Here is a 24,361-nt window from a genome sequence, read left to right as displayed (position 1 = left end):
GAAAATGTGTTTGGTGTACGTCCTGTTTGGTATAAATCCGAGGTTCTGGAACGGATTAAGGACGTATACCGAGGTACCACTGTATTTACTTTTAGATCAATAAATCCACCTTCTGCATGTTCTAGTGAGCTGAAGGATATGAATTACGACTTCGACTTCAAACATTAAAACAAAAAGTGTGTGTGTGTGTGTATGTGTGTTTGTGTGTGTGTGTGTGTGTGTGTGTGTGTGTATATAATCTGATGTTTCATCTTTTCTTTCTCAGGTTGGTTGATTGTTCTCTAACAGATGAAAGTTGTGCAGCTCTGTCCTCAGTTCTCAGTTCAAACTCCAACAATCTGAGAGATCTGAACCTGAGTCACAATAAGCTGCAGGATTCAGGAGTGAAGCTGCTCTCTGCTGCACTGAAGAATCCACACTGTACACTGGAGATACTGAGGTGAGATTATCACACACACACACACACACACACTGTACACTGGAGATACTGAGGTGAGATTATAACACACACACACACACACACACACACACACACACACTGTACACTGGAGATACTGGAGTGAGATTATAACACACACACACACACACACACACACACACTGGAAATACTGGAGTGAGATTATAACACACACACACACACACACACACACACTGTACACTGGATATACTAAGGTGAGATTATAACACACACACACACACTGTAAACTGGAGATACTGGGGTGAGATTATAACACACACACACACACACACTGTACACTGGAGATACTGAGGTGAGATTATAACACACACACACACACACACACACACACTGTAAACTGGAGATACTGGGGTGAGATTATAACACACACACACACACTGTACACTGGAGATACTGAGGTGAGATTATAACACACACACACACACACTGTAAACTGGAGATACTGAGGTGAGATTATAACACACACACACACACACTGTACACTGGAGATACTGAGGTGAGATTATAACACACACACACACACACACACACTGTACACTGGAGATACTGAGGTGAGATTATAACACACACACACACACACACACACTGTACACTGGAGATACTGAGGTGAGATTATAACACACACACACACACACTGTACACTGGAGATACTGAGGTGAGATTATAACACACACACACACACTGTACACTGGAGATACTGAGGTAAGATTATAACACACACACACACACACACACACACACACACACACACACACTGTAAACTGGAGATACTGGGGTGAGATTATAACACACACACACACACACACACACTGTAAACTGGAGATACTGAGGTGAGATTATAACACACACACACACACACTGTACACTGGAGATACTGAGGTGAGATTATAACACACACACACACACACACACTAAACTGGAGATACTGGAGTGATATTATAACACACACACACACACACACTGTAAACTGGAGATACTGGGGTGAGATTATAACACACACACACAAACACACACACACACACACACACACACACACACACACACACTGTAAACTGGAGATACTGAGGTGAGATTATAACACACTCACACACACACACACACTGTAAACTGGAGATACTGGGGTGAAATTATAACACACACACACACACACACACACACACACACACACACACTGTACACTGGAGATACTGAGGTGAGATTATAACACACACACACACACACACTGTACACTGGAGATACTGGGGTGAGATTATAACACACACAAACACACACACTGTAAACTGGAGATACTGGAGTGAGATTATAACACACACACACACTGTAAACTGGACATACTGAGGTGAGATTATAACACACACAAACACACACACACTGTAAACTGGAGATACTGGAGTGAGATTATAACACACACACACACACACACACACACACTGTAAACTGGAGATACTGAGGTAAGATTATAACACACACACACACTAAACTGGAGATACTGGAGTGAGATTATAACACACACACACACTGTAAACTGGAGATACTGAGGAGAGATTATAACACACACACACACACACAGTACACTGGAGATACTGAAGTGAGATTATAACACACACACACACTGTAAACTGGAGATACTGAGGTGAGATTATAACACACAAACACACACACACACTGTAAACTGGAGATACTGAGGTGAGATTATAACACACACACACACACTGTAAACTGGAGATACTGAGGTGAGATTATGACACACACACACACACAGTACACTGGAGATACTGAGGTGAGATTATGACACACACACACACTGTAAACTGGAGATACTGAGGTGAGATTATGACACACACACACACACACACACAGTACACTGGAGATACTGAGGTGAGATTATGACACACACTCACACTGTAAACTGGAGATACTGAGGTGAGATTATAACACACACACACACACACACTGTAAACTGGAGATACTGAGGTGAGATTATAACACACACACACACACAGTACACTGGAGATACTGAGGTGAGATTATAACACACACACACACACACACTGTAAACTGGAGATACTGAGGTGAGATTATGACACACACACACACTGTAAACTGGAGATACTGAGGTGAGATTATGACACACACACACACACAGTACACTGGAGATACTGAGGTGAGATTATGACACACACACACACTGTAAACTGGAGATACTGAGGTGAGATTATAACACACACACACACACACTGTAAACTGGAGATACTGAGGTGAGATTATAACACACACACACACACACTGTAAACTGGAGATACTGAGGTGAGATTATAACACACACACACACACTGTAAACTGGAGATACTGAGGTGAGATTATGACACACACACACACACTGTAAACTGCAGATACTGAGGTGAGATTATAACACACACACACACACACACACACACTGTAAACTGGAGATACTGAGGTGAGATTACAACACACACACACACACTGTAAACTGGAGATACTGAGGTGAGATTATAACACACACACACACACACACACACACTGTACACTGGAGATACTGAGGTGAGATTATAACACACACACACACACTTTAAATCCAATATTCTGATGTTTCATCTTTTCTCTCTCAGGTTGGATCTTTGTTCTCTAACAGATGAAAGTTGTGCAGCTCTGTCTTCAGTTCTCAGTTCAAACTCCAACAATCTGAGAGATCTGAACCTGAGTCACAATAATCTGCAGGATTCAGGAGTGAAGCTGCTCTCTGCTGCACTGAAGAATCCACACTGTACACTGGAGATACTGAGGTGACATTATAACACACACACACACACACACACACTGTACACTGGAGATACTGAGGTGAGATTATAACACACACACACACACACACACACACACACACACACTGTACACTGGAGATACTGAGGTGAGATTATAACACACACACACACACACACACACACTGTAAACTGGAGATACTGAGGTGAGATTATAACACACACACACACACACACTGTACACTGGAGATACTGAGGTGAGATTATAACACACACACACACACTGTAAACTGGAGATACTGAGGTGAGATTATAACACACACACACACACTGTAAACTGGAGATACTGGGGTGAGATTATAACACACACACACACACACACACACACTGTACACTGGAGATACTGAGGTGAGATTATAACACACACACACACTGTAAACTGGAGATACTGAGGTGAGATTATAACACACACACACACACACACTGTACACTGGAGATACTGGGGTGAGATTATAACACACACACACACACTGTAAACTGGAGATACTGGGGTGAGATTATAACAAACACACACACACACACACACACAACACTGTACACTGGAGATACTGAGGTGAGATTATAACACACACACACACACACACACACTGTAAACTGGAGATACTGGAGTGAGATTATAACACACACACACACACACACTGTAAACTGGAGATACTGAGGTGAGATTATAACACACACACACACACACACACACTGTAAACTGGAGATACTGAGGTGAGATTATAACACACACACACACACACACACACACACACTGTAAACTGGAGATACTGAGGTGAGATTATAACACACACACACACACACACACACACTGTAAACTGGAGATACTGAGGTGAGATTATAACACACACACACACACACACACACACACTGTAAACTGGAGATACTGAGGTGAGATTATAACACACACACACACACACACACACACACACACACTGTAAACTGGAGATACTGAGGTGAGGTTATAACACACACACACTGTAAACTGGAGATACTGAGGTGAGATTATAACACACACACACACACACACACACACTGTAAACTGGAGATACTGAGGTGAGATTATAACACACACACACACACACTGTAAACTGGAGATACTGAGGTGAGATTATAACACACACACACACACACACTGTAAACTGGAGATACTGGGGTGAGATTATAACAAACACACACACACACACACACACACACACACTGTACACTGGAGATACTGAGGTGAGATTATAACACACACACACACACACACACACTGTAAACTGGAGATACTGAGGTGAGATTATAACACACACACACACACACACACACACTAAACTGGAGATACTGAGGTGAGATTATAACACACACACACACACACACACACACACACACACACACTGTAAACTGGAGATACTGAGGTGAGATTATAACACACACACACACACACACACACACACACACACTGTAAACTGGAGATACTGAGGTGAGATTATAACACACACACACACACACACACACACACACACACTGTAAACTGGAGATACTGAGGTGAGGTTATAACACACACACACACACTGTAAACTGGAGATACTGAGGTGAGGTTATAACACACACACACACACACACACACACACTGTAAACTGGAGATACTGAGGTGAGATAATAACACACAAACACACACACACACACACACACACACTGTAAACTGGAGATACTGAGGTGAGATTATAACACACACACACACACACACACACACACACTGTAAACTGGAGATACCGAGGTGAGGTTATAACACACACACACACACTGTAAACTGGAGATACTGAGGTGAGGTTATAACACACACACACACACACTGTAAACTGGAGATACTGAGGTGAGATTATAACACACACACACACACACACACTGTAAACTGGAGATACTGAGGTGAGGTTATAACACACACACACACACACACACTGTAAACTGGAGATACTGAGGTGAGGTTATAACACACACACACACACACACTGTAAACTGGAGATACTGAGGTGAGATTATAACACACACACACACACACACACACACACACTGTAAACTGGAGATACTGAGGTGAGATTATAACACACACACACACACACACACACACACTGTAAACTGGAGATACTGAGGTGAGGTTATAACACACACACACACACACACACTGTAAACTGGAGATACTGAGGTGAGGTTATAACACACACACACACTGTAAACTGGACATACTGAGGTGAGATTATAACACACACACACACACACTGTAAACTGGACATACTGAGGTGAGATTATAACACACACACACACACACTGTAAACTGGAGATACTGAGGTGAGGTTATAACACACACAGACACACACACACACACACACACTGTAAACTGGAGATACTGAGGTGAGGTTATAACACACACACACACACACTGTAAACTGGAGATACTGAGGTGAGGTTATAACACACACACACACACACACACACACTGTAAACTGGAGATACTGAGGTGAGGTTATAACACACACACACACACACACTGTAAACTGGAGATACTGAGGTGAGGTTATAACACACACACACACACACACACACTGTAAACTGGAGATACTGGGGTGAGATTATAACACACACACACACACACTGTAAACTGGAGATACTGAGGTGAGGTTATAACACACACACACACTGTACACTGGAGATACTGAGGTGAGGTTATAACACACACACACACACACACACTGTAAACTGGAGATACTGGGGTGAGATTATAACACACACACACACACACACTGTAAACTGGAGATACTGAGGTGAGATTATAACAAACACACACACACACACACACACACACACACTGTAAACTGGAGATACTGAGGTGAAATTATAACACACACACACACACACACACACACTGTAAACTGGAGATACTGGGGTGAGATTATAACACACACACACACACACACACACACTGTAAACTGGAGATACTGGGGTGAGATTATAACAAACACACACACACACACACACACACACACTGTAAACTGGAGATACTGAGGTGAAATTATAACACACACACACACACACACTGTAAACTGGAGATACTGGGGTGAGATTATAACACACACACACACACACACAAACACACACACAAACACACACACTGTAAACTGGAGATACTGGATTGAGATTATAACACACACACACACACACACACACACACACTGTAAACTGGAGATACTGGGGTAAGATTATAACACACACACACACACACACACACTGTACACTGGAGATACTGAGGTGAGATTATAACACACACACCCATACACACACACTGTAAACTGGAGATACTGAGGTGAGATTATAACACACACACACACACACACACACACACACACTGTAAACTGGAGATACTGAGGTGAGATTATAACACACACACACACACACACACACACACACACACACTGTAAACTGGAGATACTGAGGTGAGATTATAACACACACACACACACACACACTGTAAACTGGAGATACTGAGGTGAGATTATAACACACACACACACACACACACACACACACTGTAAACTGGAGATACTGAGGTGAGATTATAACACACACAAACACACACACACTGTAAACTGGAGATACTGGATTGAGATTATAACACACACACACACACACACACACACACTGTAAACTGGAGATACTGGGGTGAGATTATAACACACACACACACACACACTGTAAACTGGAGATACTGGATTGAGATTATAACACACACACACACACACACACACACACTGTAAACTGGAGATACTGAGGTGAGATTATAACACACACACACACACACACACACACACACACTGTAAACTGGAGATACTGAGGTGAGGTTATAACACACACACACACACACTGTAAACTGGAGATACTGAGGTGAGGTTATAACACACACACACACACACACACACACACTGTAAACTGGAGATACTGAGGTGAGATAATAACACACAAACACACACACACACACACACACACACACTGTAAACTGGAGATACTGAGGTGAGATTATAACACACACACACACACACACACACACTGTAAACTGGAGATACTGAGGTGAGGTTATAACACACACACACACACTGTAAACTGGAGATACTGAGGTGAGGTTATAACACACACACACACACACACTGTAAACTGGAGATACTGAGGTGAGATTATAACACACACACACACACACACTGTAAACTGGAGATACTGAGGTGAGGTTATAACACACACACACACACACACACACTGTAAACTGGAGATACTGAGGTGAGGTTATAACACACACACACACACACACACACTGTAAACTGGAGATACTGAGGTGAGATTATAACACACACACACACACACACACACTGTAAACTGGAGATACTGAGGTGAGATTATAACACACACACACACACACACAATGTAAACTGGAGATACTGAGGTGAGGTTATAACACACACACACACACACACTGTAAACTGGAGATACTGAGGTGAGGTTATAACACACACACACACACACACACTGTAAACTGGAGATACTGAGTTGAGATTATAACACACACACACACACACACACACACACACTGTAAACTGGAGATACTGAGGTGAGGTTATAACACACACACACACACACACACTGTAAACTGGAGATACTGAGGTGAGGTTATAACACACACACACACTGTAAACTGGACATACTGAGGTGAGATTATAACACACACACACACACACTGTAAACTGGAGATACTGAGGTGAGGTTATAACACACACAGACACACACACACACACACACACTGTAAACTGGAGATACTGAGGTGAGGTTATAACACACACACACACACACTGTAAACTGGAGATACTGAGGTGAGGTTATAACACACACACACACACACACACTGTAAACTGGAGATACTGAGGTGAGGTTATAACACACACACACACACACACACTGTAAACTGGAGATACTGAGGTGAGGTTATAACACACACACACTGTAAACTGGAGATACTGGGGTGAGATTATAACACACACACACACTGTACACTGGAGATACTGAGGTGAGGTTATAACACACACACACACACACACACTGTAAACTGGAGATACTGGGGTGAGATTATAACACACACACACACACACTGTAAACTGGAGATACTGAGGTGAGATTATAACAAACACACACACACACACACACACACACACACACACACACACACTGTAAAGTGGAGATACTGAGGTGAAATTATAACACACACACACACACACACACACTGTAAACTGGAGATACTGGGGTGAGATTATAACACACACACACACACACACACTGTAAACTGGAGATACTGGGGTGAGATTATAACAAACACACACACACACACACACACTGTAAACTGGAGATACTGGGGTGAGATTATAACAAACACACACACACACACACACACACACACTGTAAACTGGAGATACTGAGGTGAAATTATAACACACACACACACACACACTGTAAACTGGAGATACTGGGGTGAGATTATAACACACACACACACACACACAAACACACACACAAACACACACACTGTAAACTGGAGATACTGGATTGAGATTATAACACACACACACACACACACACACACACACACTGTAAACTGGAGATACTGGGGTGAGATTATAACACACACACACACACACACACACACACACACTGTACACTGGAGATACTGAGGTGAGATTATAACACACACACCCATACACACACACTGTAAACTGGAGATACTGAGGTGAGATTATAACACACACACACACACACACACACTGTAAACTGGAGATACTGGGGTGAGATTATAACACACACACACACACACACACACACACTGTAAACTGGAGATACTGAGGTGAGATTATAACACACACACACACACACACACACACACTGTAAACTGGAGATACTGAGGTGAGATTATAACACACACACACACACACACACACTGTAAACTGGAGATACTGAGGTGAGATTATAACACACACAAACACACACACACTGTAAACTGGAGATACTGGATTGAGATTATAACACACACACACACACACACACACACACACTGTAAACTGGAGATACTGGGGTGAGATTATAACACACACACACACACACACTGTAAACTAGAGATACTGGGGTGAGATTATAACACACACACACACACACACAAAACACACACACACACACTGTACACTGGAGATACTGAGGTGAAATTATAACACACACAGACACACACACTATAAACTGGAGATACTGAGGTGAAATTATAACACACACACACAAACACACACACACAAACACACACTGTAAACTGGAGATACTGGAGTGAGATTATAACACACACACACACACACACACACACACACACACACACTCTAAACTGGAGATACTGAGGTGAGATTATAACATACACACACACACACACACACACACACTGTAAACTGGAGATACTGAGGAGAGATTATAACACACACACACACACACACACTGTAAACTGGAGATACTGAGGAGAGATTATAACACACACACACACACACTGTAAACTGGAGATACTGAGGAGAGATTATAACACACACACACACACACTGTAAACTGGAGATACTGAGGAGAGATTATAACACACACACACACACACACACTGTAAACTGGAGATACTGAGGAGAGATTATAACATACACACACACACACACACACACACACACTGTAAACTGGAGATACTGAGGAGAGATTATAACACACACACACACACACTGTAAACTGGAGATACTGAGGAGAGATTATAACACACACACACACACTGTAAACTGGAGATACTGAGGTGAGATTATAACACACACACACACACACACACACACTGTAAACTGGAGATACTGAGGAGAGATTATAACACACACACACACACACACTGTAAACTGGAGATACTGAGGAGAGATTATAACACACACACACACACACACACACACACACACACACACACACTGTAAACTGGAGATACTGAGGAGAGATTATAACACACACACACACACACACACACTGTACACTGGAGATACTGAGGTGAGATTATAACACACACACACACTGTAAACTGGAGATACTGGGGTGAGATTATAACACACACACACACACACTGTAAACTGGAGATACTGAGGTGAGGTTATAACACACACACACACACACACACACACACACACTGTAAACTGGAGATACTGAGGTGAGATTATAACAAACACACACACACACACACACACACACACACACACACACTGTAAACTGGAGATACTGAGGTGAAATTATAACACACACACACACACACACACACACTGTAAACTGGAGATACTGGGGTGAGATTATAACACACACACACACACACACACACACACACACTGTAAACTGGAGATACTGGGGTGAGATTATAACAAACACACACACACACACACACACACACACACACTGTAAACTGGAGATACTGAGGTGAAATTATAACACACACACACACACACACTGTAAACTGGAGATACTGGGGTGAGATTATAACACACACACACACACACACAAACAAACACACAAACACACACACTGTAAACTGGAGATACTGGATTGAGATTATAACACACACACACACACACACACACACACACACACTGTAAACTGGAGATACTGGGGTGAGATTATAACACACACACACACACACACACACTGTACACTGGAGATACTGAGGTGAGATTATAACACACACACACACACACACACTGTAAACTGGAGATACTGAGGTGAGATTATAACACACACACACACACACACACTAAACTGGAGATACTGGGGTAAAATTATAACACACACACACACACACACACACACACACTGTAAACTGGAGATACTGAGGTGAGATTATAACACACACACACACACACACACACACACACTGTAAACTGGAGATACTGAGGTGAGATTATAACACACACACACACACACACACTGTAAACTGGACATACTGAGGTGAGATTATAACACACACACACACACACTGTAAACTGGAGATACTGAGGTGAGGTTATAACACACACAGACACACACACACACACACACACTGTAAACTGGAGATACTGAGGTGAGGTTATAACACACACACACACACACTGTAAACTGGAGATACTGAGGTGAGGTTATAACACACACACACACACACACACTGTAAACTGGAGATACTGAGGTGAGGTTATAACACACACACACACACACACACTGTAAACTGGAGATACTGAGGTGAGGTTATAACACACACACACACACACACACTGTAAACTGGAGATACTGGGGTGAGATTATAACACACACACACACTGTACACTGGAGATACTGAGGTGAGGTTATAACACACACACACACACACACACTGTAAACTGGAGATACTGGGGTGAGATTATAACACACACACACACACACTGTAAACTGGAGATACTGAGGTGAGATTATAACAAACACACACACACACACACACACACACACACACACACACACTGTAAAGTGGAGATACTGAGGTGAAATTATAACACACACACACACACACACACACTGTAAACTGGAGATACTGGGGTGAGATTATAACACACACACACACACACACACTGTAAACTGGAGATACTGGGGTGAGATTATAACAAACACACACACACACACACACACACACACACTGTAAACTGGAGATACTGAGGTGAAATTATAACACACACACACACACACACTGTAAACTGGAGATACTGGGGTGAGATTATAACACACACACACACACACACAAACACACACACAAACACACACACTGTAAACTGGAGATACTGGATTGAGATTATAACACACACACACACACACACACACACACACACTGTAAACTGGAGATACTGGGGTGAGATTATAACACACACACACACACACACACACACACTGTACACTGGAGATACTGAGGTGAAATTATAACACACACACCCATACACACACACTGTAAACTGGAGATACTGAGGTGAGATTATAACACACACACACACACACACACACTGTAAACTGGAGATACTGGGGTGAGATTATAACACACACACACACACACACACACACACACTGTAAACTGGAGATACTGAGGTGAGATTATAACACACACACACACACACACACACACACTGTAAACTGGAGATACTGAGGTGAGATTATAACACACACACACACACACACACACACACTGTAAACTGGAGATACTGAGGTGAGATTATAACACACACAAACACACACACACTGTAAACTGGAGATACTGGATTGAGATTATAACACACACACACACACACACACACACACACTGTAAACTGGAGATACTGGGGTGAGATTATAACACACACACACACACACACTGTAAACTAGAGATACTGGGGTGAGATTATAACACACACACACACACACAAAACACACACACACACACTGTACACTGGAGATACTGAGGTGAAATTATAACACACACAGACACACACACTATAAACTGGAGATACTGAGGTGAAATTATAACACAAACACACACACACACACACACAAACACACACTGTAAACTGGAGATACTGGAGTGAGATTATAACACACACACACACACACACACACACACACTCTAAACTGGAGATACTGAGGTGAGATTATAACATACACACACACACACACACACACACACACTGTAAACTGGAGATACTGAGGAGAGATTATAACACACCCACACACACACACACTGTAAACTGGAGATACTGAGGAGAGATTATAACACACACACACACACACTGTAAACTGGAGATACTGAGGAGAGATTATAACACACACACACACACTGTAAACTGGAGATACTGAGGAGAGATTATAACACACACACACACACACACACTGTAAACTGGAGATACTGAGGAGAGATTATAACATACACACACACACACACACACACACACACTGTAAACTGGAGATACTGAGGAGAGATTATAACACACACACACACACACTGTAAACTGGAGATACTGAGGAGAGATTATAACACACACACACACACTGTAAACTGGAGATACTGAGGTGAGATTATAACACACACACACACACACTGTAAACTGGAGATACTGAGGAGAGATTATAACACACACACACACACACACACACACACACTGTAAACTGGAGATACTGAGGAGAGATTATAACACACACACACACACACACACACTGTACACTGGAGATACTGAGGTGAGATTATAACACACACACACACTGTAAACTGGAAATACTGGGGTGAGATTATAACACACACACACACACACTGTAAACTGGAGATACTGAGGTGAGGTTATAACACACACACACACACACACACACACACACTGTAAACTGGAGATACTGAGGTGAGATTATAACAAACACACACACACACACACACACACACACACTGTAAACTGGAGATACTGAGGTGAAATTATAACACACACACACACACACACACACACTGTAAACTGGAGATACTGGGGTGAGATTATAACACACACACACACACACACACACACACACACTGTAAACTGGAGATACTGGGGTGAGATTATAACAAACACACACACACACACACACACACACACTGTAAACTGGAGATACTGAGGTGAAATTATAACACACACACACACACACACTGTAAACTGGAGATACTGGGGTGAGATTATAACACACACACACACACACACAAACAAACACACAAACACACACACTGTAAACTGGAGATACTGGATTGAGATTATAACACACACACACACACACACACACACACACACACTGTAAACTGGAGATACTGGGGTGAGATTATAACACACACACACACACACACACACTGTACACTGGAGATACTGAGGTGAGATTATAACACACACACACACACACACACTGTAAACTGGAGATACTGAGGTGAGATTATAACACACACACACACACACACACACTGTAAACTGGAGATACTGGGGTAAAATTATAACACACACACACACACACACACACACACACACACTGTAAACTGGAGATACTGAGGTGAGATTATAACACACACACACACACACACACACACTGTAAACTGGAGATATTGAGGTGAGATTATAACACACACACACACACACACACACACACACACACACACACTGTAAACTGGAGATACTGAGGTGAGATTATAACAAACACACACACACACACACACACACACACACACACACACTGTAAACTGGAGATACTGGGGTGAGATTATAACAAACACACACACACACACACACACAAACACACTGTAAACTGGAGATACTGAGGTGAAATTATAACACACACACACACACACACTGTAAACTGGAGATACTGGGGTGAGATTATAACACACACACACACACACACAAACACACACACAAACACACACACTGTAAACTGGAGATACTGGATTGAGATTATAACACACACACACACACACACACACACACTGTAAACTGGAGATACTGGGGTGAGATTATAACACACACACACACACACACACACTGTACACTGGAGATACTGAGGTGAGATTATAACACACACACACACACACACACACACACACACTGTAAACTGGAGATACTGGGGTAAAATTATAACACACACACACACACACACACACTGTAAACTGGAGATACTGAGGTGAGATTATAACACACACACACACACACACACTGTAAACTGGAGATACTGGGGTAAAATTATAACACACACACACACACACACACACACACACACACACACACACACACTGTAAACTGGAGATACTGAGGTGAGATTATAACACACACACACACACACACACACACACACACTGTAAACTGGAGATACTGAGGTGAGATTATAACACACACACACACACACACACACACACTGTAAACTGGAGATACTGAGGTGAGATTATAACACACACAAACACACACACACACTGTAAACTGGAGATACTGGATTGAGATTATAACACACACACACACACACACACACACACTGTAAACTGGAGATACTGGGGTGAGATTATAACACACACACACACACACACACTGTAAACTAGAGATACTGGGGTGAGATTATAACACACACACACACACACACAAAACACACACACACACACACACACTGTACACTGGAGATACTGAGGTGAAATTATAACACACACAGACACACACACTATAAACTGGAGATACTGAGGTGAAATTATAACACACACACACAAACACACACACACAAACACACACTGTAAACTGGAGATACTGGAGTGAGATTATAACACACACACACACACACACACACACTCTAAACTGGAGATACTGAGGTGAGATTATAACATACACACACACACACACACACACACTGTAAACTGGAGATACTGAGGAGAGATTATAACACACACACACACACACACACTGTAAACTGGAGATACTGAGGAGAGATTATAACACACACACACACACACACACTGTAAACTGGAGATACTGAGGAGAGATTATAACACACACACACACTGTAAACTGGAGATACTGAGGAGAGATTATAACACACACACACACACACACACACACTGTAAACTGGAGATACTGAGAAGAGATTATAACACACACACACACACACTGTAAACTGGAGATACTGAGGAGAGATTATAACACACACACACACACACACTGTAAACTGGAGATACTGAGGAGAGATTATAACACACACACACACACACTGTAAACTGGAGATACTGAGGAGAGATTATAACACACACACACACACACACACACACACACTGTAAACTGGAGATACTGAGGAGAGATTATAACACACACACACACACACACTGTACACTGGAGATACTGAGGTGAGATTATAACACACACACACACTGTAAACTGGAGATACTGGGGTGAGATTATAACACACACACACACACACACTGTAAACTGGAGATACTGAGGTGAGGTTATAACACACACACACACACACACACACACACACTGTAAACTGGAGATACTGAGGTGAGATTATAACAAACACACACACACACACACACACACACACACACTGTAAACTGGAGATACTGAGGTGAAATTATAACACACACACACACACACACACTGTAAACTGGAGATACTGGGGTGAGATTATAACACACACACACACACACACACACACACACACACACACACACTGTAAACTGGAGATACTGGGGTGAGATTATAACAAACACACACACACACACACACACACACTGTAAACTGGAGATACTGAGGTGAAATTATAACACACACACACACACACACTGTAAACTGGAGATACTGAGGTGAAATTATAACACACACACACACACACACTGTAAACTGGAGATACTGGGGTGAGATTATAACACACACACACACAAACACACACACAAACACACACACTGTAAACTGGAGATACTGGATTGAGATTATAACACACACACACACACACACACACACACACACACTGTAAACTGGAGATACTGGGGTGAGATTATAACACACACACACACACACACACACACTGTACACTGGAGATACTGAGGTGAGATTATAACACACACACACACACACACACACACACACACTGTAAACTGGAGATACTGAGGTGAGATTATAACACACACACACACACACACACTGTAAACTGGAGATACTGGGGTGAGATTATAACACACACACACACACACACACACACACACACACACACACACACTGTAAACTGGAGATACTGAGGTGAGATTATAACACACACACACACACACACACACACACTGTAAACTGGAGATACTGAGGTGAGATTATAACACACACACACACACACACACACTGTAAACTGGAGATACTGAGGTGAGATTATAACACACACAAACACACACACACTGTAAACTGGAGATACTGGATTGAGATTATAACACACACACACACACACACACACACACTGTAAACTGGAGATACTGGGGTGAGATTATAACACACACACACACACACACTGTAAACTAGAGATACTGGGGTGAGATTATAACACACACACACACACACACACAAAACACACACACACACACACACACACACACTGTACACTGGAGATACTGAGGTGAAATTATAACACACACAGACACACACACTATAAACTGGAGATACTGAGGTGAAATTATAACACACACACACAAACACACACACACAAACACACACTGTAAACTGGAGATACTGGAGTGAGATTATAACACACACACACACACACACACACACACACACTCTAAACTGGAGATACTGAAGTGAGATTATAACATACACACACACACACACACACACACTGTAAACTGGAGATACTGAGGAGAGATTATAACACACACACACACACACACTGTAAACTGGAGATACTGAGGAGAGATTATAACACACTCACACACACACTGTAAACTGGAGATACTGAGGAGAGATTATAACACACACACACACACTGTAAACTGGAGATACTGAGGAGAGATTATAACACACACACACACACACACACACACACACTGTAAACTGGAGATACTGAGGAGAGATTATAACACACACACACACACACACTGTAAACTGGAGATACTGAGGAGAGATTATAACACACACACACACACACTGTAAACTGGAGATACTGAGGTGAGATTATAACACACACACACACACACACACACACACACACTGTAAACTGGAGATACTGAGGAGAGATTATAACACACACACACTGTAAACTGGAGATACTGAGGAGAGATTATAACACACACAGACACACACTGTAAACTGGAGATACTGAGGTGAGATTATAACACACACACACACACACACACACACACACACACACACTGTAAACTGGAGATACTGAGGAGAGATTATAACACACACACACACACACTGTAAACTGGAGATACTGAGGAGAGATTATAACACACACACACTGATTCCAATAATATGATGTTTCATCTTTTCTCTCTCAGGTTGGATGATTGTTCTCTAACAGATGAAAGTTGTGCAGCTCTGTCCTCAGTTCTCAGTTCAAACTCCAACAATCTGAGAGATCTGAACCTGAGTTACAATAAGCTGCAGGATTCAGGAGTGAAGCTGCTCTCTGCTGCACTGAAGAATCCACACTGTACACTGGAGATACTGGGGTGAGATTATAACACACACACACACACACACACACACACACACTGTACACTGGAGATACTGGGGTGAGATTATAACACACACACACACACACACACACACACACACACTGTACACTGGAGATACTGAGGTGAGATTATAACACACACACACACACACACACACACACACACACACACTGTAAACTGGAGATACTGAGGTGAGATTATAACACACACACACACACACACACACACTGTACACTGGAGATACTGTGGTGAGATTATAACACACACACAAACACACTGTACACTGGAGATACTGAGGTGAGATTATAACACACACACACACACACACACACACACACACTGTACACTGGAGATACTGTGGTGAGATTATAACACACACACACACACACACACACTGTACACTGGAGATACTGAGGTGAGATTATAACACACACACACACACACACTGTACACTGGAGATACTGAGGTGAGATTATAACACACACACACACACACACACACACTGTAAACTGGAGATACTGAGGTGAGATTATAACACACACACACACACACTGTACACTGGAGATACTGAGGTGAGATTATAACACACACACACACACACACACACTGTAAACTGGAGATACTGGGGTGAGATTATAACAAACACACACACACACACACACAACACTGTACACTGGAGATACTGAGGTGAGATTATAACACACACACACACACACACACACTGTAAACTGGAGATACTGGTGTGAGATTATAACACACACACACACACACACACACAACACTGTACACTGGAGATACTGAGGTGAGATTATAACACACACACACACACACACACACACTGTACACTGGAGATACTGAGGTGAGATTATAACACACACACACACACACACACACTACACTGGAGATACTGAGGTGAGATAACACACACACACACACACACACACTGTACACTGGAGATACTGAGGTGAGATTATAACACACACACACACACTGTACACTGGAGATACTGAGGTGAGATTATAACACACACACACACACTGTAAACTGGAGATACTGGGGTGAGATTATAACACACACACACACACACACACACACACAGTAAACTGGAGATACTGAGGTGAGATTATAACACACACACACACACACACACAGTAAACTGGAGATACTGGGGTGAGATTATAACACACACACAGTAAACTGGAGATACTGGGGTGAGATTATAACACACACACACACACACACACACACACACACACACAGTAAACTGGAGATACTGGGGTGAGATTATAACACACACACACACACACAGTAAACTGGAGATACTGAGGTGAGATTATAACACACACACACACACACACACACACTGTAAACTGGAGATACTGGGGTGACATTATAACACACACACACACACACTGTAAACTGGAGATACTGAGGTGAGATTATAACACACACACACACACACACTGTAAACTGGAGATACTGGGGTGAGATTATAACACACACACACACACACACACTGTAAACTGGAGATACTGAGGTGAGATTATAACACACACACACACACACACACACACACTGTAAACTGGAGATACTGGGGTGACATTATAACACACACACACACACACTGTAAACTGGAGATACTGAGGTGAGATTATAACACACACACACACACACACTGTAAACTGGAGAAACTGGGGTGAGATTATAACACACACACACACACACACACACTAAACTGGAGATACTGAGGTGAGATTGTAACACACACACACACACACACACACACACACACAAACTGTAAACTGGAGATACTGGAGTGAGATTATAACATAACACACGCACACACACACACACTCACACACACTGTAATCTGGACATACTGAGGTGAGATTATAACACACACACACACACACACACACACAAACTGTAAACTGGAGATACTGGAGTGAGATTATAACATAACACACACACACAAACACACACACACACACACTGTACACTGGAGATACTGAGGTGAGATTATAACACACACACACACACACACACACACACACACACTGTACACTGGAGATACTGAGGTGAGATTATAACACACACACACACACACACACACACACACACACTGTACACTGGAGATACTGGGGTGAGATTATAACACACACACACACACACACACACACACTGTACACTGGAGATACTGAGGTGAGATTATAACACACACACACACACACACTGTAAACTGGAGATACTGGGGTGAGATTATAATACACACACTGTACATTGTACACTGGAAATACTGAGGTGAGATTATAACACACACACACACACACACTGTAAACTGGAGATACTGGGGTGACATTATAACACACACACACACACTGTACACTGAAGATACTGAGGTGAGATTATAACACACACACACACACACTGTACACTGTACACTGGAAATACTGAGGTGAGATTATAACACACACACACACACACACACTGTACACTGAAGATACTGAGGTGAGATTATAACACACACACACACACACTGTACACTGTACACTGGAAATACTGAGGTGAGATTATAACACACACACAAAGGTGTGTGTGAGATGTAATTGTGATGAGTTCTTGTGTGTGTGTGTGTGATGTAATTGTGATGAGTTCTTGTGTGTGTGTGTGTGTGTGAGATGTAATAGTGATGAGTTCTTGTGTGTGTGTGTGTGTGTGTGTGTGTGTGTGAGATGTAATAGTGATGAGTTCTTGTGTGTGTGTGTGTGTGTGTGTGTGTGTGAGTGTGTGTGTGTGAGATGTAATAGTGATGAGTTATTGTGTGTGTGTGTGTGTGAGAGATGTAATAGTGATGAGTTCTTGTGTGTGTGTGTGTGTGAGATGTAATTGTGATGAGTTCTTGTGTGTGTGTGTGTGTGTGTGTGAGATGTAATAGTGATGAGTTCTTGTGTGTGTGTGTGTGTGTGCTCTATATGGCAGTGAAGTTTGGGGTTCGCTTACACACCATCAATTCCATAATTGGGACAAACATCCATTAGAGACCCTGCACACAGAGTTCTGTAAAAGCATCCTAAAGGTGCACAGACACACCACGAACAATGCGTGCAGGGCAGAATTAGGCCGATTTCCACTAATTATAAACATACAGAGAAGAGCATCAACTTCTGGAAACATCTAAATGAGAGCGACCCCCAAACTTATCATTATAAAGCCCTGAAACACCAAGAGCTGAGCAAACATACCAGTCCCCTCATCCAACTGGTCCTGAGTCACTGCACCCATACACCACTAACACACACAGACACCCTAATAACACACACAAACACATTACTAACACACGCCGCCACACCACTAACACACACTAACACAATAAAGACTCAGGAACAGAAGAAATCTGCAAACCCAATTAAAATAAACCAAATTACACAAAAACTCAGAACTAAATATCTGAATTATTGGGAAACTGAAACTAAAACTCAAAGTAAAATGCAGTGCTATTTGACCCTAAACAGACACTACAGTGCAGCAGATTATCTGAGCACAGTATCCGACCCTAAATTAAGAAACACCCTGACGAGGTACAGACTGAGCGCACACGACCTGGCCGTGGAGACGGGGCGACACACCCGGTCCTGGCTGCCCCGGGAGGAGAGGTCGTGTCAGCACTGCACTCTCAGTACAGTAGAGACGGAGCTGCACTTCCTCACCCGATGTACCAAGTACCACCACGTCCGCTCCCAATTCTTCCCCAAATTTAATAACATCATCCCCAACTTCACCTCCCTCCCAGACCCCGACAAACTGCCCCACCTACTGGGGGAGCACAGAGAGAGCTGCACACTAGCAGCACTCTATACTTACACCTGCCACCAGGTGAGGGACAGTGGGTGACCATGTCTCATACACACACACACACACACACACACACACACACACACACACACGCACACACAAGCACACACACACACACACGCACAAACTGATTGTTTTACTACCTCATTATTGTAAATATTATACTTTTTATTGTTATTATTTTGCACTGTTTTTATTAATATTTTATTCTATTCTATATTTTTTGCACATGTAACTGTTCTGTATATTTTTGTTCTTTCTTATTGTTATTGTTTATATTTCCCTGTAACTTGCTTTGGCAATACGAATGTCCTTATTTGTCATGCCAATAAAGCTTCTTTTGAGTTTGAGTTGAGTGATGAGTTCTTGTGTGTGTGTGTGTGTGTGTGTGTGTGTGTGAGATGTAATTGTGATGAGTTGTGTGTGTGTGTGTGTGTGTGTGAGATGTAATTGTGATGAGTGTTTGTGTGTGTGAGATGTAATTGTGATGAGTGTGTGTGTGTGAGAGAGAGATGTAATTGTGATGAGTTCTTGTGTGTGTGTGTGTGTGTGAGATGTAATTGTGATGAGTGTGTGTGTGTGTGTGTGTGTGAGATGTAATTGTGATGAGTGTGTGTGTGTGTGTGTGTGTGTGTGAGATGTAATTGTGATGAGTGTGTGTGTGTGTGTGTATGTGTGAGATGTAATTGTGATGAGTTCTTGTGTGTGTGTGTGTAATTGTGATGAGTTATTGTGTGTGTGTGTGTGTGTGAGTGTGTGTGTATGATGTAATAGTGATGAGTTGTGTGTGTCTGTGTGAGATGTAATTGTGATGAGTTCTTGTGTGTGTGTGTGTGAGATGTAATTGTGATGAGTGTGTGTGTGTGTGTGAGATGTAATTGTGATGAGTGTGTGTGTGTGTGTGTGTGTGTATGTGTGAGATGTAATTGTGATGAGTTCTTGTGTGTGTGTGTGTAATTGTGATGAGTTCTTGTGTGTGTGTGTGTGTGTGAGTGTGTGTGTGTGAGATGTAATGGTGATGAGTTCTTGTGTGTGTGTGTGTGTGTGTGTGTGTGTGTGTGGTGAGATGTAATTGTGATGAGTGTGTGTTTGTGTGTGTGTGATGTAATGGTGATGAGTTCTTGTGTGTGTGTGTGTGTGTGTGTAAATGTGATGAGTTCTTGTGTGTGTGTGTGTGTAATTGTGATGAGTTCTTGTGTGTGTGTGTGTGTGAGTGTGTGTGTGTGTGTGAGATTTAATGGTGATGAGTTCTTGTGTGTGTGTGTGTGTGTGTGTGTTTGTGGTGAGATGTAATTGTGATGAGTGTGTGTGTGTGTGTGAGATGTAATTGTGATGAGTGTGTGTTTGTGTGTGTGTGATGTAATGGTGATGAGTTCTTGTGTGTGTGTGTGTGTGTGTGTGTGTAATTGTGATGAGTTCTTGTGTGTGTGTGTGTGTGTGTGTGAGTGTGTGTGTGTGTGTGTGAGATGTAATGGTGATGAGTTCTTGTGTGTGTGTGTGTGTGTAATTGTGATGAGTTCTTGTGTGTGTGTGTGTGTGTGTGTGTGTGAGTGTGTGTGTATGATGTAATAGTGATGAGTTGTGTGTGTCTGTGTGAGATGTAATTGTGATGAGTTCTTGTGTGTGTGTGTGTGAGATGTAATTGTGATGAGTGTGTGTGTGTGTGTGAGATGTAATTGTGATGAGTGTGTGTGTGTGTGTGTGTGTGTGTATGTGTGAGATGTAATTGTGATGAGTTCTTGTGTGTGTGTGTGTGTGTAATTGTGATGAGTTCTTGTGTGTGTGTGTGTGTGTGTGTGTGTGTGTGAGTGTGTGTGTGTGTGTGAGATGTAATTGTGATGAGTGTGTGTTTGTGTGTGTGTGATGTAATGGTGATGAGTTCTTGTGTGTGTGTGTGTGTGTGTGTGTGTAAATGTGATGAGT

At 42.2% G+C, this 24,361-nt stretch overlaps 1 protein-coding gene across 4 annotated transcripts in view; it reads left to right on the top strand.

Moving 5' to 3' along the window:
- The window catches only part of LOC134310008 (NACHT, LRR and PYD domains-containing protein 12-like), a 54,282-nt gene that overhangs the window by 18,889 nt on the left and 11,032 nt on the right, over positions 1-24,361 (top strand). For all 4 annotated transcript variants that reach the window (XM_062991512.1, XM_062991511.1, XM_062991510.1 and 1 more), the window contains 3 exons: positions 266-439; positions 3,109-3,282; positions 18,407-18,580. In XM_062991512.1, coding sequence (XP_062847582.1) covers positions 266-439; positions 3,109-3,282; positions 18,407-18,580 — 522 coding nt within the window. The remainder of the gene's footprint in view (positions 1-265; positions 440-3,108; positions 3,283-18,406; positions 18,581-24,361) is intronic.

The sequence above is a fragment of the Trichomycterus rosablanca genome, chromosome 3 (assembly GCF_030014385.1).
Source record: "Trichomycterus rosablanca isolate fTriRos1 chromosome 3, fTriRos1.hap1, whole genome shotgun sequence".
In the NCBI taxonomy this organism is placed as follows: domain Eukaryota; kingdom Metazoa; phylum Chordata; class Actinopteri; order Siluriformes; family Trichomycteridae; genus Trichomycterus; species Trichomycterus rosablanca.
This window is presented reverse-complemented; position numbering and strand designations above follow the sequence as displayed.